The sequence below is a fragment of the Pezoporus wallicus genome, unplaced genomic scaffold (genome assembly GCF_028554395.1).
Source record: "Pezoporus wallicus isolate ANWC-B61680 ecotype Strahan unplaced genomic scaffold, APGP_CSIRO_Pwel_v1 contig_7011, whole genome shotgun sequence".
NCBI lineage: Eukaryota > Metazoa > Chordata > Aves > Psittaciformes > Psittacidae > Pezoporus > Pezoporus wallicus.
In genome coordinates, this window is record NW_026638234.1 from 2,237,388 (window position 1) to 2,252,472 (window position 15,085).

Sequence of the window (15,085 nt, forward strand, 5' to 3'; positions counted from 1 at the left end):
AGAACCTACACGAGGGAACCGGGGTCTGCCAAAGCCTGAGCTAGCCCGAAGCCGCCGCTCCCGCAGGCCAGCACCCCTTCCACAGCAACCGCTTAATAGCCGCCCTCACGCCCGACTCGCCCCCCCCCGCCTCAGGTCTCCCCACAGCCTCCGCCGGCGCCGCCGCCACCTCCGCACGCCCTCTACCGACTTCCGGTGGCGGGAGGCGCAATGCGGAAGGGACGGCGAGTCCGGAGCGGAAGTCAGTGCTCGCCGGCTCCCGCGGCAGGGAGCGGAGCGGGCTGCCGTCGGCGGCAGGTGGCGCGGCCGGTGAGGGAGGCGCTGGTACCGCTGCGGCTGAGAGGGGGTGAGGGGAGGCTGAGGAGCGGTGGGGTGGCGGACGTGCGGCGGCGCTTGTCAGTGTACGGCGGCGGCGGCCCGGCTGTCTGCGTTGCGGGGCTCGGGCCGCGGGGGCGCCGCTGGCGCCAGACAAGATGGAGGAGGCCGTGTTAGCGTCGTGGCGGGTGCTGGCGGCACCGGGCTGCTGCGGTCGGCGGTGCGCGCCGGCCCTGGGCGGCAGGTGGTAGTGGGGCGGGGGTCTGCTGGCCCGGTGCCGGCTGCGGCGCTGCCCCTCAGCAGGGCGGTGGGAGACTTGCGGCTGTGTGGTGGCCCCTTTCCTCCTGCCCAGCGAGGGAGGGGGATTTAGGGTGAAGAGCCGGCCCGGCGGTGCTACCTCCTCACGGCGGTGCTGCGTCTGCAAGGGGCTGTGCTGGAGGGCAGGGGGCAGCGTGTTTCGGACCGGCGGCGTAAAGTCCGCGGCCACCCTGGAGGTTACAGACTGAGCTGAAAGGAAGGGAGAGGGCAGAAACCCCTGCTCTGGCTTTTCAAGAAGAATCTTCTCTCGCTGTATGTTTCCTAAGCTTAAACCCTGAAAATTTGGTTACTCACGCGTTTGTTTATAGTTCCTTATTGCTTGTTTTTTTTTTTTTAATCGTTTTAAAGGAAGGTCTTATCTCTGGGGCTTACAGGCGGTTTCAGGAGCACAACACTGCAATGTTTCAGTCATCAGCCACTGCAGGGGAGGGTTTAAATCCAAACAAAAACCTGGTTTCATTTTTAAAAAGAAAGCCAAAATAGGTTAACGGTTTTGTATGATCTTAAAATGTCTTAACAGCTTTAGTGTCGAAGGTATACTGTCCTTTGCTACAAGGTCAGAATCAGTAAAATAGATATAAAAATTGAAGCCTCAGGCTTCTGGTCCTCTGCATTTGGCATTAGTTTATGATTAAGATATTTGCCGCTCTTACGTGTTTGTAGTGGCCAGCAAACATGATTTTCATTCTTTTTTCTTTTTTTTTTTTTTCCTAAGAAGAAATCCTGTTTAGTAAGTGTTGTGAAATAAGTTCTCATTGTCTCTGAAGCTTTTAAAATAAATCCTTGATTTTGAAAGATGTTTCTCTGGGTAATTGTGATTTCGAAACATTGATGTGTTGTCTTTAGATAGTCCCTATGTTTGTTTGAAATAAAGTAAGTCTTATGAGGTAGAAAGAGTGAGCAGGTTTTTTTTGTTTGTTTTTTTTTTTTTTTACAGTTGTAGTTGTTTGCTTATTTTTGTTAAACATACAAAATCTCTAGAAAAGGATGCAAGTCAGACCTGCTTTGCAGAAGGTATCTGGAAGTACAGGAAGGTTTCACTAACATCATCTTGTGTTGGACAGGACTGCCTCTGGTAAAGGCAAAATGGCTTTCAGTAAAGGATACCGCGTCTATCACAAGCTGGATCCACTTCCATTCAGTGTGATAGTGGAAGCCAGAAACAGAGAAGAATGTCTCATGTTTGAATCCGGAGCTGTGGCTGTCCTCTGTAAGTCGATATGTTTTGATAACTACCATGTAAGAAGTTGGCAGACGTGACATTGTGTAAGCTGTTTATTTATGGAATATAAAGAAGCAAGTATTCTATTTTCTTATTTGCTAATGAAGACGCTTCTGATTTAAATAAGAGGAAAAATAAAAAAGATGTTTTCATATCTCCATCTGTTACGAGAAAATTTTACACTTCTAATTTCATTTCATCATGCACGTCTATTTTCATGTATACTAAATTTTCTTCTAATTGCTTCCAACAGTATCTGCTTATTTCTTTGGTTCTGAGCAACCTTTTCTGTTTTAGTACCTGGTAACTCATTGAAAAGCTAATTCTCTGTGTTGTATTTCATAATAAAAAATTCTCTATTCTTAAATGGTATATCATCTTAATTTGTTGGGTTTTTTGTCTCATTTTGTCTCATGATTTTTGATGGGTTTTTAATTTTTAGTTTTATTTTGTCCCTGTATTTTTAACCTATCTGGAGACTCTGTATTGATTTGTCTTGTAATAAAATGAGTAATATTTGGAGCAAGGTGTCTTGCATTGCAAAATTATTTTTACATGTTTTCAGTTATAAATACATTAAATGTTTCCCTTGGATCCTTTTTGCCCCCTTCCTCCCCCCCCCCCTTTTTTTTTTTAGTCATAATTGAAGGACACTAAAATGGGAAGTGCAGAAGAGATCATGGAGCCTATAGATAGGATTTAAAAATGTAGTTTGATTTATATTCTTTAGAAAGTCTGAGCACCTGGTTGCACAGGGTTAATGAGCTTGGTTTTGACTCTTTTTATAGAAGGCTTTCATACTGTAGAAGTATTTCCTTTTTTTTTTCCTAAGGTCAGTAGCTTTTTGATTAATTCATTCTGGTGCCTGTTTGTGGTTTTCTGGCTTAGCTATTCTGAGCACCCAATCAGAAAATGAGATATTTGATTCACTGCATGGAGTCTGAGTGGACTCAAATCCCTACCTTTCAACAGGATGCTCTCTCTGGCTTTGAGACTGTAGAGTAGGCTGAATGGGGAGTGTGTTCTCTGACAAGACTCAGAGTTAGAAATGTAATTTCTAAAGAAAAGTGAGACTTGAGATATGTTTCCTTTCTTCAGCATTTGCAATTAACTCTCTTCTGTGTGAGTTTGCTCCTTGGCAGTGGCATGGTCTCTGGCACCTGGCTGTCCCTGTGTAGGGTACTTCATGTTGGGCCACAGAATCATCTGTACTGGACAGGCTAAACGAACAAGTGCTGTCTAGCATGCAGCTTAATCTGTATCTTTAATGTGTGATTAGAGCAAGCTGCCATTAACTGCTAGAGGCCTAGCAGTGGGGCATGCCAGCATGGTTGACATTATAGCTGCAATTCAGTGATGATCTGATTGAAAAACAATGAGTGCTTTCCTCCTGTTTTTTTAGATTATTTTCTTTTTCTGATACAGTTTCTTCTTTCTACGTATGTAAGTAATCTCATTGACTTTGCCATCAGTATTTAAAAGGCTACTTCAGGAGCAATGCATTAAAAACAATTCACTCCTGAAAGTTACACTCAGAAAAGACAGTAGGTCACTATTTCTGCTGTGATACACTGCAGGCACTTGATAAACTTCTCTGAAAATTAAAAAATGTATCAAAGTTCTTGCCCTCTTCTTTGCCTCATGTTGTTACCAAACAGAGTAAGTAGACCTGAAACAAAGTTTGAAAGCCTCTCTCCTCTTTGGTTCTGTACTTAGTAATAGCATGTTAGTCTGTAAAGAGTTCTCCTTGGTATTCTAATTAGTAGGTTACAATACAGTAAACATTCATAGTTAGCTAGAAGTAGGTCCCCTGAATATTGTTTTCAGTAAGCTTAACCAGTAAACTGCTAATTCCTGTCTGGTAAATGCGTGTATTTTCCCAATGCATACTTAGCTGTGGCATTTTGCTTTGATTCCCTCTTTTCACCTAAAGTCAGTAGATACTGAAACGTGATTTTTTTGTTAATGGTTGAAAGATCACAGTCATACCCTTGAACTGACAGCAGAAAAAAGCACTAGGGTCCCATAGCTCAGAATTATTTTTCCTCTTTTTTCTGCTTGCTGTTTGCTTCTCTTATTCTTTTTAAGACGCGGTTAAAGGACTGCAATTATAAGTGCTTGGGGAAGATTTGTAAAGTGCTCGTCCATCTCTGTAATCGTGCCACAGAAAACAATCAGAAGATTCCAGTCTGTAGTCTTAAAAAATTCTGGATATTGGTACAAATATAAGCTGAAGTTAATGCAAGTCTAACCCTAGGGGAAGATTTCCCAGATATTTGTAAAATCTGAGTGAATAGATAGAAAAATGGTCAGATCAAATATATATCAATTTAAATCCAGAATGACATCACTTTAAACTGTTAAAACCTCTTTTTTTTTGCTAATGCTTTGTAGACTACAAAAATTAACAATACTGATCTCAAACTGTTAGACATTTTTCAAAATATTTTCATGAAGATAAAAATATTTTCATGAAGATAAAATAAGGTGTTCAGCCTTATTACCCTATCAGAGTTCTTACCTTGTGTAATGTAGGCAGAACCTAGTGAAATATACTTTACTATTAAAAGTGATTCATGTGGCTCAGTTCTGAGCGCCATAGTGATCTGCATCTTCTGGAGTATCCATGTATAGAAATTTGGATTTGAAAGGGGCTAAAAGAAAGGAATGAAAGCTTACTGATCCTTTAAATGTCATCTTGGAGGAAGTACATATGTCGTTTTGCTGAGGGAAGGATGACGGTATTAACCTTCATCCCCTTTACATGCAATGAAGTATTGCAGGATGATTCAGAGGATTTAGTTAGGCCTCTGTATGAAATGCTATACAACTCAAATGTTGTGTGATTTTCAGCGCATGTTGTGCATGTACTGAAGCTGTTATTCAAGTTAACAGAATAAGATGGAAGAAAGGAAGAGGGTCAGAGGGATAGTTCACAGAGGTGGTTGTTGCATAATCACTCGGCCTTAATGTGGAAGCAGCCCAGCTCCTGCTAGAATTTTTCTATGTGCTGCTTGTAATGTGGATTAGCTAATGCTAGTGTGACCAAACCATCTGAGAAATACTTTGCTTGCTTGTATACATTTGATACCTCGTTTGTTGACTCAGTCCTAGTATTGGATTAGCCTAAGATACTGAAGTCTGAGAGGAACTTGCCAGCTTGTCTCTCAAGGCCTTTTGAGAGCACTTAGTTTTAAATGTCATCAGCTTTACTGCTGATTTGTATAGAATGTAGTGGGAGGATGGCATACATGTATTTTTTCTTATTTGACATACAAAATAGACAGTATATTTATTCTTTGAGATAGGACTCCTTAATGAGATACCTTACCTGTAAAGGTTTAGTTGACTGAGCAGGAGGTGATGTCTCTCCCTTTTCCTCTCTGGTGAGTCATAATGAAACAAGTGGGAAGCTGTCTTTACTCCTTTCGCATGCAATGAGTAAAGGATAATTCTGTCATCTGGGAAAATACTGAGCCCTGAGTGGAGAGAGCAGGAGCTTTGTGCACATCCTTTGACTTGAATCTTATGGTAACACTGAGAAGAGGGAAGGTGTGAACAAGAAGAGGCACTGTGCCCACCCTGAGCTTTCTGTAGATCTAGATAAATAGCTGTGATAAGAATCTGTGTGCAGCAGGCATCCTGGTATTTGTGTTCATTCTTAGCAGTGCTACTCCACTACCCATCCATGTTTTCTTTTTAAAAAGAAAATCCTTCCGCATTGCATTCTTGAAGGGGGGAAGCAGATATGCTAGTATCTATCTACAGGAGCAGATGGCATATAATAATTCTGCAGAACATTTTAAATTGATATGGTGCTTGATGAAACTTAGACACCTGAAGAAAAACATACTAACAGATACATTTGATGAGCACTTGCTTTATGTACATTATTAAGGAGATATATATATCTATATATACACACTATATTTTGTGTTCTTACAAACAGAGGGTTTTTTTCTTTGGTGTTTGCTGTCACCAGTAATAAGCTGTGACTGTCTGATTCTGCCCACACCCCTGATAATGTTTATACAGAGTTTTCAGTGGATCCACATCCACTTAACTAGGGAAGGAGAGTATTTCCAAATAATTCACTACATTCTGCTTTTTGTGATGGTATCCTATAACAGAAGCTTCATATAAATATTGTCCTGTTTTATATACATATATAAAGGTGCAATAACAAGAATTAAAATTCTTCAATCAATAATTTATCCTCTGGAAAGAGTGTCTCTATGTTAGACAAGAAAGATCGAATATGGGCTGAGGCAGAAGTAGTTTTTGAGTGTATTTTGATGTAGTACTGTATTAATCTGAAGCCAATTTGAAGGGACTACAGTGCAAAAGTAGACAGCAGTTTCACCTTCCTGTCTTTATTACTGTTTTTACTAAATGTCATCTTCTGGACTTTGCCTTCCTATTAAATAATATCTTAAAACACTTAAGCTGCAGGGAAGCAACAGCTATTGTGGGTGCCAGGGGCAGCTGTGCTGGTAAAGGAGGCTGTAATTGTCTTCCTGTCAGCAGGTGCTTTTCCTAGGATTCTGCTGGAATTCACTGTCCTTTCAAATCTACTGGAAAGACGTTCCACTCATTGCTTTCCAGGCATTTCCAACAAAATTGCAGTTTAACAGACCATGTATGCTAGCCTAGAACACAGTGAAACATACAAGAAGTACAGTAAGAATCTTTGTAGAAGGTTGGTGGAGGCAGTAACTCTTGCCTGGGAGGACTGTGACCTCTTTGAATGGCGTGATGGATCTGCAAGAATTTGATCCACAGTTCTGGAAATACTAGGAAGTTATGACAGAATCTGAAGCCTTTTTTCATATTAAAGTAGACTAGCTTTACAGAAAGAGTGAAGACTATTCTGTATGTTTACCACACCCCTTTGCATGATTTTAACATGGGATTTCACTGACAACAAATAATTCTTTTTATGGATGTTCCCTTTCCAATTCAGTAATTTTTCGTTTCTGTGGTAGCAGACGTGATTGTAAAACGCTTAGGTTTGCCCTACTTGACATCCAGTGAATGATGGGTCTTGCTAATTAAATGCCTGTTAAGATACTTAGTTTGCGTATTTTTGGAGTTTTCAGATGTAACTTAGGGAAAAATAAAGAAAACATTTCTACATTTAAGTAATTTGGTAGCATTTTTCATGCTAGCATATAGTTAAATTGAAAATGTTGTCATTTTGTATAGGCAAAAATTGCAGTAGTTGGCTTTCATGTGAAGTAAGTGTATTTTAATCAAAACATTCAATATTAGAAGAAAATCTTTGGAGATTATTTGTGCCATGAAGTTTTATTTTCAATGGAGAACATGTAATTGAGTCAGCCCAAATCAGATGGAAAGGAGTGCTTGTAGGCTGTTACATAGGTCAGCCTTGTTTTCACACTTTTATTTCTCAGTTTGGATTCTTCCCCCTTGTCAGTGGTGTTAGTTGAAACGACACATTTTGTGAAGTAAATTTACATAGTATTGAAGAATAGAGTTAAAGCAACCAAGCCTTTTATTTGCTCATGTTGCAATTTATTTTTTTTAACTTGCTGTTCCAAAAAATGGTGGTTTTGTTTGTTTTCTGGTGTATAGTAGTTAAATATAATTGCTAACATCTAGACATGTCTGGGGTTTTTTTCATTGCTGGGTAGAGATGATTTGTTATTTGGGGGTTCCTCCTTATAGTCTTAAGTATATGTGTTGATTATGGTAACATATGAATGTCTTTGTGAAGTGAGTAAGGGTGAAAAGTGAAAATGAGTTTCCAAAGGAACTGAACATAATTTCAGGAGTGTGTCTTTGTTCCCAGCTCAGTGTCCCCTGTTCTAGCTGGGAATTACAGCCACTAACTTCTAATGTCTTGTAACAGCTTGTGATCCCACCAAGAAGAGAACATAACTGTAGAAAGTCTAAATGATAACCTTTAATATGATCTTAACTTTGTAATATGGAATTAAGCAGAATACCCGTTGAACCAAGTTGTCCTGAAGACAAGATTTTCATGGGGGTTCCATTTGCGTAACAGTAAGAGGGCTGACATAATCACTTTAAAATCATTGAATCATTCATCTTTCTTAAATAAGTTAGTGATTGATAAGGGGTGATTATTGCAGATGCACACTTGTGATTTAACTTGGAGCACAAGAGATGTTAATGTTTAAAGATACTATGACCAATTAATTTTTAATGAATATTGACTTTAAAATATTTTATTCTTTCTCTCTTGACACTGCATATGAGGCCTGGTGGCCTTCTACAAGAATGTCTTACAACTGGACCTGAAAACTACATTAAAAGTTTTGTGATTTTTATTTTTTTTTAAATATGTGTATGCTAAATAGCAGTCACAAAATGACAAGAGTTCTCAGTTCTTGGAGAGGTAAGGAGGGCAGTCTGCAGAACTGCTACCTTGGACTTCCTGAGAGCAGACTTTGGCCTGTTTAGGAGGCTGGTTGAAGAGTCCCTTGGGAGGCAGTCCTGAAGGGCAAAGGAGTCCAGGAAAGCTGGACATTTTTCAAGGGGGAGATCTTAAAGATGCAGGAGCAGGCCATCCCCATGTGCAAAAAGGCAAGCTGGCAGGGAAGAAGGCTGGACTAGCTGAACGGAGAGCTTTGGCTGGAACTCAGGAAAAAAAGGAGAGTTTATGACCTTCAGAAGAAGGGGCAGGCAACTCAGGAGGAGTACAAGGATGTCATGACTTTATACAAGGAGAAAATTGGAAGAGCCAAAGCCCAACTAGAACTCGATCTGGCTAATGCTGTAAAAGACAATAAAAAATATTTCTATAAAGGTATCAGCAACAAAAGGAGGGTAGAGGAGAACCTCCATCCTTTATTGGATGTGGGAGTAAACAGTGGCAAAAGATGAGGGAAAGGCTGAGGTACTTAATGTTTTCTTTGCCTTAGTCTTTAATAGTAGGACCACTTGTTCTCCAGGTTCCCAGCCCCCTGAGCAGGAAGACAGGGATGGGAAGCAGAAGGAAGCCCCCATAATCCAAGGGGAAATACTCAGTGACCTGCTATACCAGTTAGACAGACACAAGTCTATGAGGCTGGATGTGATCCACCCAAGGTTACTAAGGGAGCTGGCAGAAGTGCTCACTGAGCCACTTTCCATCATTTATCAGCACTCCTGGCTAACTGAGGAGGTTCCAGTTGTTCCAGCAAATGTGATGCCCAGGGATGGGAGAACTACAGGCTTGTTAGTCTGACCTCAGTGCTGGGGAATGTTATGGAGCATATCATCCATGACAGCCAGGGGATCAGGCCTAGTCAGCATGGGTTAATGAAAAGCAGGTCCTGCTTGACTAACCTGATCTCCTTCTCAGACAAGGTGATCCACTTAGTGGATGAGGGAAAAGCTATGGATGTTTTCTACCTAGACTTTAGTATAGCGTTTGACACTGTTTCCCACAGCATTCTTCTGGAGAAACTGGCTGCTCATAGCTTGGACAGGCATACACTTCACTGGGTAAAAAACCAGCTGGATTGATGGGCAGTGGCCAGTGGTACGAGGTTCAACCAGGGCTCTGTGCTGGGTCCTGCACCTGGGTCACAGCAACCCCATGCAATGCTACAGGCTTTGGTAAGAGTGGCTGGAAAGCTGCTCGGTGGAAAAGGACATAGGGCTGGTGATTGACAGCTGCTTGAACACAAGCCAGCTTGTGTCTAGGCAGCCAAGAAGGCCAGCAGTAGCCTGGCCTGTATCAGAAATAGCATAGACAGAAGGGCTAGGGCAGTGATTGTCTGCCTGTATTCGGCACTGCTGAGGCTGCACGTTGAATCCTGTGTTCCGCTCTGAGCCCCTCATGGCAAGAAAGATGTGGAGGTCCTGGAGTGTGTCCAGAGAAGGGCAGTGAAGCTGGTGAAGGGTCTGGAGATTAAGTTTGATGAGGAGCTGCTGAGGGAACTGGGATTGTTTAGTCTGAGAGAAAGAGTCTTGGGGAGACCTTATAGTTCTCTACATCTACCTGAAAGGAGGTTGTAGTGAAATGGGTGTTGGTCTCTTCTCCCAGGTAACAATTGATAGGACAAGAGGTAACAGCCTCAAGTTATATCAGGGGAGGTTTACATTGGATATTAGGAAAAATGTGTTCACCAAAAGGGTTGTCAAACACTGGAACAGACTGCCCAGGGAAGTGGTTGAGTCACCATCCCTGGAGGTATTTAGAAGATATGTAGATGAGGTGCTTAGAGACATACAAAGCTATAGAAGAAATACTGCCTTGTAATGTTTTGTGTCCATCTTTATACACAGACATATGTATGCTAGCATTGTCTACTGTTTAGTGCTCCTTTACGGTATAATTTAAAATCTGTTAAGGCCAGTGTTATGGATGAAAGTCGTCATTCCAGTTGTTAATTTCTGTCTTTAGAAGTTGCATGTCTTAATTCGGTTTTAGTGAGTAACATCATTTTATATTTTTTTCAGACAACTTTAATTATGTTTGCTTACTTCCAGCTATTTAAAGATACAGTAAATAGAAAAGTCAGTTTCTCAAGGCGAAATAGGTCCATTAATTTTGCAGGACTTGGGTATTTTGATTTCTGAGTGTATATTTGTATTAGTTGCAGTTCTTTTCAAGACGTGGAGCTCATAAATCAAAGTCAAAAGGGTTCTCATGGCTGCAGACCAACCTGCCATTCTGGAAGAGGTGGTCTCGTTCATTAACAATGTTAGAGAGGAAATGCTTTCGGAAATGCTCTTGAAGATGCTCTCTCCTTCTGTTGGGATTACCTTAGCCTTCCTGTGGTTTAACTTCTAAGCTGCAGTTCACCCAGTTGGTAATTTCAGCTGTTCATAGAGGAAACTAAAAGCTGACTTTGCATTCACTGAATGTAAGATACTGTAGTGATGAGGTCCCTTCAGTGGTTCTTGCATATCCAGCTGTATCCAATGGCTTTGCATGCTGAATGAAGTGACAGAGCATAGATCTTCTTGAAACTTACTGCTTTGGTAAAGAAATGCTTTTGGTTGGTGCTTGGATACTTTGCTAAGAAAATAATAATTCACTAACCACAGTAAGTTTTTAAATTTCCATTTTTTTATGTTTGTTTTTTCAACCCTTTGCTGCTTTATTCGGAGTAGCCTTTTTTTGTTGATCTGAATTTACAAAGCCCATATTACTTCATTTACTTCAGGCATTTACTTATTAAGGGATTTACTTATAATGGGCGTTCTGTGCCATGGAAAAAGAGAATAAATCCATAGAAGACAGAAAAAACATTCTTCTGAAATGTCACTAAATGCTGGCAGGCATCTTTAAGAAAAATCCTGCAAAAGGTTTGAAACTAAACCTCAATCTTTCATTAATAATTTTAAATGAAAGAAGACTGTAACAGTACTCTGGTTACCAAAAGTTGAGTTTATAGGAATAGGCTGACATCATTAAATGCATGCTGGAAGAATGGATTCCAGGTTTTGAAGTTGGTTTTTCCAGCCTGATGGTGATCTGGTTAAGAAAAACATGGTTTGGTGATGCTAACAAAATCAGTGTCTGTAAACAATATGTTTAGAGTGCTGTGGATCTCAACACTTATTATGGGTGAGGACTTTAGAAATAATCATGCTGCTATAATTCTCTTATCTTTAGCATCTGGTTTAAGGGAATACAGTGTATCAGTGCAAATAGTTAAGCTTTTAAAATGCACTTAAAACATTGAATGAGCTTAGGTTTGGGGCTGAGGTTAGCTAGTTGTATTGGAGTTTCGTATCCACTTTAATAATGAAGCTGGTGGACAGTTGAACAGAAGGGATAGGCTTGTGCACAGGCAGAGCTATGCTAAGCTGAGGGAATACTCATTAGAAAAATTCACAGCAGCAGTTCTAAAGAAGATACAGCCAATGTGAAAGAGAGCACAATACAATGCCAGGGCAATAGGTATTTTGATTTATGCTTTTCTTTATGTGAAATTTTGAGTTTTTTATTGTCAAAGTGAAAATTAATTATCAGGTAATTTCTGAGGAGGGAGAGAGTGCTGATCCTCGGTGATTCAGAAATCTTGATCCCTGTGGATCCAGTGGCACAGCTGGAATTGTTGGTCTTTGCACTTAAATTGCAGTCTCCGTCATGAGCAAAAATCTCAGGACAGGTGGGATCCGTAGCATCTCCATCACCTGGCTGTACAGTCAAGCTCGTGGGTCTGTTTTTTCAAGTGCTGATTAAAGTTCTAAAGTGTACGCTAACTCCCAGGTGAATAATGGTAGATATACTTCAGTTTCTTCTAAAATATTACTTCCCCCCACCCCCCCCCAAAAAAGCCTATGGAAATTGTGTTTTCCTAATCTAAGACATGGCTTTTAAATACCATTATCTTGTGGGCCTATGAAAATTGTGTTTTCCTAATCTAAGACATGGCTTTTAAATACCGTTATCTTGTGGACCTACTAAAGATTTTATTTGCTTGGAATATATTTAGCACTAGTTAAAATGCGCTTGTGATAATCCTGTTTACTTATCTGGAAATAATACTGCCGCATCACAGTTTTATGCTTAGAGATCTATTCTTTTCATGGAGGGAAAAAAAAGCATTTTGCAATACTCTAATTTTAACTAATTAAGGGAGAGCATACCCATGGAACTCATTTGCCTGTGTTTTAGATGCTTTTTATATTAGTGATGATGATGTTAAAAATGCCAGTGTTCTCCTTTAATATCACTTGGAGTTTATGCAAGTCCTATTTTTGTTGCCTAAAAACATAGCATGATCATAATTTGTCATAAAATCAAATACTCATTTTCCATTATAAAATGTCATATGCTCATACATTTTGATTTCTTTCCAGAAGTTTCACATAAATGCTACTTTTGTAATCTCAGATTTTCAGTTTAGAGTGGACTCATTCTCCCTGTCTTAGTGTATGGTCTTCTGCATCATAAGATCTTACATTTTCTCTCCATAGCTTCTGCAGAAAAAGACACAATCAAGAATACCTATTCCAAAGTAATGGACGCATATGGTCTTTTGGGTGTATTAAGATTAAATCTTGGTGAGTAAAATGCGTAAAGCCTTATTTTTCATTTGGGAAAGAGAATTGTGCTGCTCCTGTAAAACTGCACAGCACAGGATGCTCGCAACAGGAACTGGGCTCTTTGTTGCTTTTTATTTTTTGTCTTCATCAAGTAACTTGCAACTTTGGAGCACTCCCAGATATGAGGGAGTGGACAAAAATAACTTCCGTTTTCACAATCCTTGTTGTTTGCAGCACAGTTTCTCCTGTTTGCATTTTCTTTTCTTCTGTAGAACTTGAAAATGAGTTCTTGATTCTTTTTGTACTTTTTTCAGGCAAACTGGGGGTCAGGATGTGTACATTTAAGCATTTGAATGCATTGAATATGTCACACTCCACCAAGATTTGTTCTGTTATATGTGCCTTTTCTTGTTTTAACAGGAGACACATTGTTACATTATCTGGTTCTAGTAACAGGATGCATGTCTGTGGGAAAGATTCAAGACTCGGAAGTTTTTCGAGTTACTTCCACCGAGTTTGTATCGTTACGGATTGATTCAACAGATGAGGATCGTATTTCAGAAGTGCGCAAAGTTTTGAACTCGGGCAACTTTTATTTTGCATGGTCTGCAACTGGGGTCAGTTTAGATCTTAGTCTCAATGCTCACCGCAGCATGCAGGAGCACACCACTGACAATAGGTTCTTCTGGTGAGTTCAAAGTGCATTTTATCAGCCACTGTGTAGAATATTTCATGCCTGTGCAGACTAATCTGTGGCAAGTTTTTAGTGTTCTCTTTATCAGCTCCTAAATGTACACCTTTGTCATGAAAATGTTGATGAGATAGAATAGCATTATTTTATCTCTAAGGACATAAATATACTATTAATGATATAACATTTCCATGGCTACTTGGAGTTTCTTAATTGGAAGACACTGTTTTACACTGCTTATGATATTATATTACTTTGATACGAACAGTTGTCATGATGTGTTTCCGCTTTGGTGTCTTAATTCTTCATTAAATGTGTCAATTTTTTAAAATCAGTAAGGTAATAGAGCTTTAAAGAAAATTTTCATCCTTTGAACATTCTGGATTCTAAAATGGTGCGGTGTTTATATATAGTTTTCAAGTAGGTTTCTAACAAACGAAAGGGCTTTTAAAGTGTTACTGTACACATAATTGTCCTATTGCTGTTTTTGTTTAAACAGAGTGGGTAGGCTATGCTACAGTGCACATTGTTTGGCTGCTGAATTCAGTGTCTATTTACAGAGTATTTTTTAATAAAGTATAGGTTTTCACACAGAGAATTCTTGGTAAAAGGAATTCTGCTGTTTCTGCCAATAAGCAGCTTAAATAATGCCAGTAATGCATACTGTTGTGTAAGAAATTCTGCTCCCGTATTTTCAGCTGTGGTTAAAAATGGTGTATGTGTCCATGAACCTTGAAAGGGTCCTGAAGGTTTGGCAGTGTGCTGTTAGAACAGGTGAAAAGCTACATCTTCCTGCCTCTCCTGTCCAATATACAGGATGCCAAACCAGCTCTGCCATATGTGCCAGTGCTACTCTACACTTTGCCATTGTTATGATCAGACTGCTCTATAAGACAAAATATATGTATTAAGACAGAAAATAAGCTCTTGTCTTCAGAAACACATCTACTTTTATGTAGGTTTACAGGAGTTACAGGAGCCTATCTGTAACCAGCTGTCTGTCTCTGCATCTGGAAAAAGACTGGGTTCTCCATTGATAAGTCAGTATTTGAAGGCTTGAGAAGTGATGGTGCCTGTTGACCCTGTCCAAATAAGCTTGTCTGATTTTGACCCCTGTCATAAGACTTCTGAAGTTACCTGACTCTTTTTTTCAGTAAGAATCAGTCCTCGCAGGAGGTAGATTGAATGCCACAGATTCCAAGAATAGGAATGTAAACATTAAAGTCAGTAACAGAAAGTATTCTGCTTATGCACTTGTAACCTTTCTTGGGCTTTTTCAATTCAAAAGTTCCAGTCCCAGGTTGCTTTCTCAGTTTCCTGTTGTAATACTTTTCTGTAGAGTGAATGCATACTTGGTTTACAGGATTTGAATCCTCATTCATAATTGAACTGAGGTGTTTTATAAGTTTGTTCTGTTTTTTGTACTGGAAGTTAGAATGAAAGGGCTAAAACTGAAGTGAATAGCTTCAACCTTTCAATCAAATATGTTGTTTTCTGGGTGGTTTCCAAAGAAGATCAAAAGCCAAGCCCCACTAGAGTGGAACTCTGTCTCTCAACAAACCCCA

At 39.9% G+C, this 15,085-nt stretch overlaps 1 protein-coding gene across 11 annotated transcripts in view; it reads left to right on the plus strand.

Annotated features, from left to right (window-relative positions):
• The first annotated feature begins 401 nt into the window (after positions 1 to 401).
• SYNJ1 (synaptojanin 1) overlaps positions 402 to 15,085 on the plus strand; it is a 66,567-nt gene continuing 51,883 nt past the window's right edge. For 3 of the 11 annotated variants that reach the window (XM_057410141.1, XM_057410142.1, XM_057410149.1), the window contains exons 1-4: positions 407 to 885; positions 1,698 to 1,843; positions 12,761 to 12,847; positions 13,250 to 13,517. In XM_057410141.1, the coding sequence (XP_057266124.1) occupies positions 1,720 to 1,843; positions 12,761 to 12,847; positions 13,250 to 13,517 (479 nt within the window). In that variant the 5' untranslated portion in view covers positions 407 to 885; positions 1,698 to 1,719. Of the gene's footprint in view, positions 886 to 1,697; positions 1,844 to 12,760; positions 12,848 to 13,249; positions 13,518 to 15,085 lie in introns of all 11 variants that reach the window. The other 8 variants (XM_057410143.1, XM_057410144.1, XM_057410150.1 and 5 more) reach the window with 4 other exon arrangements.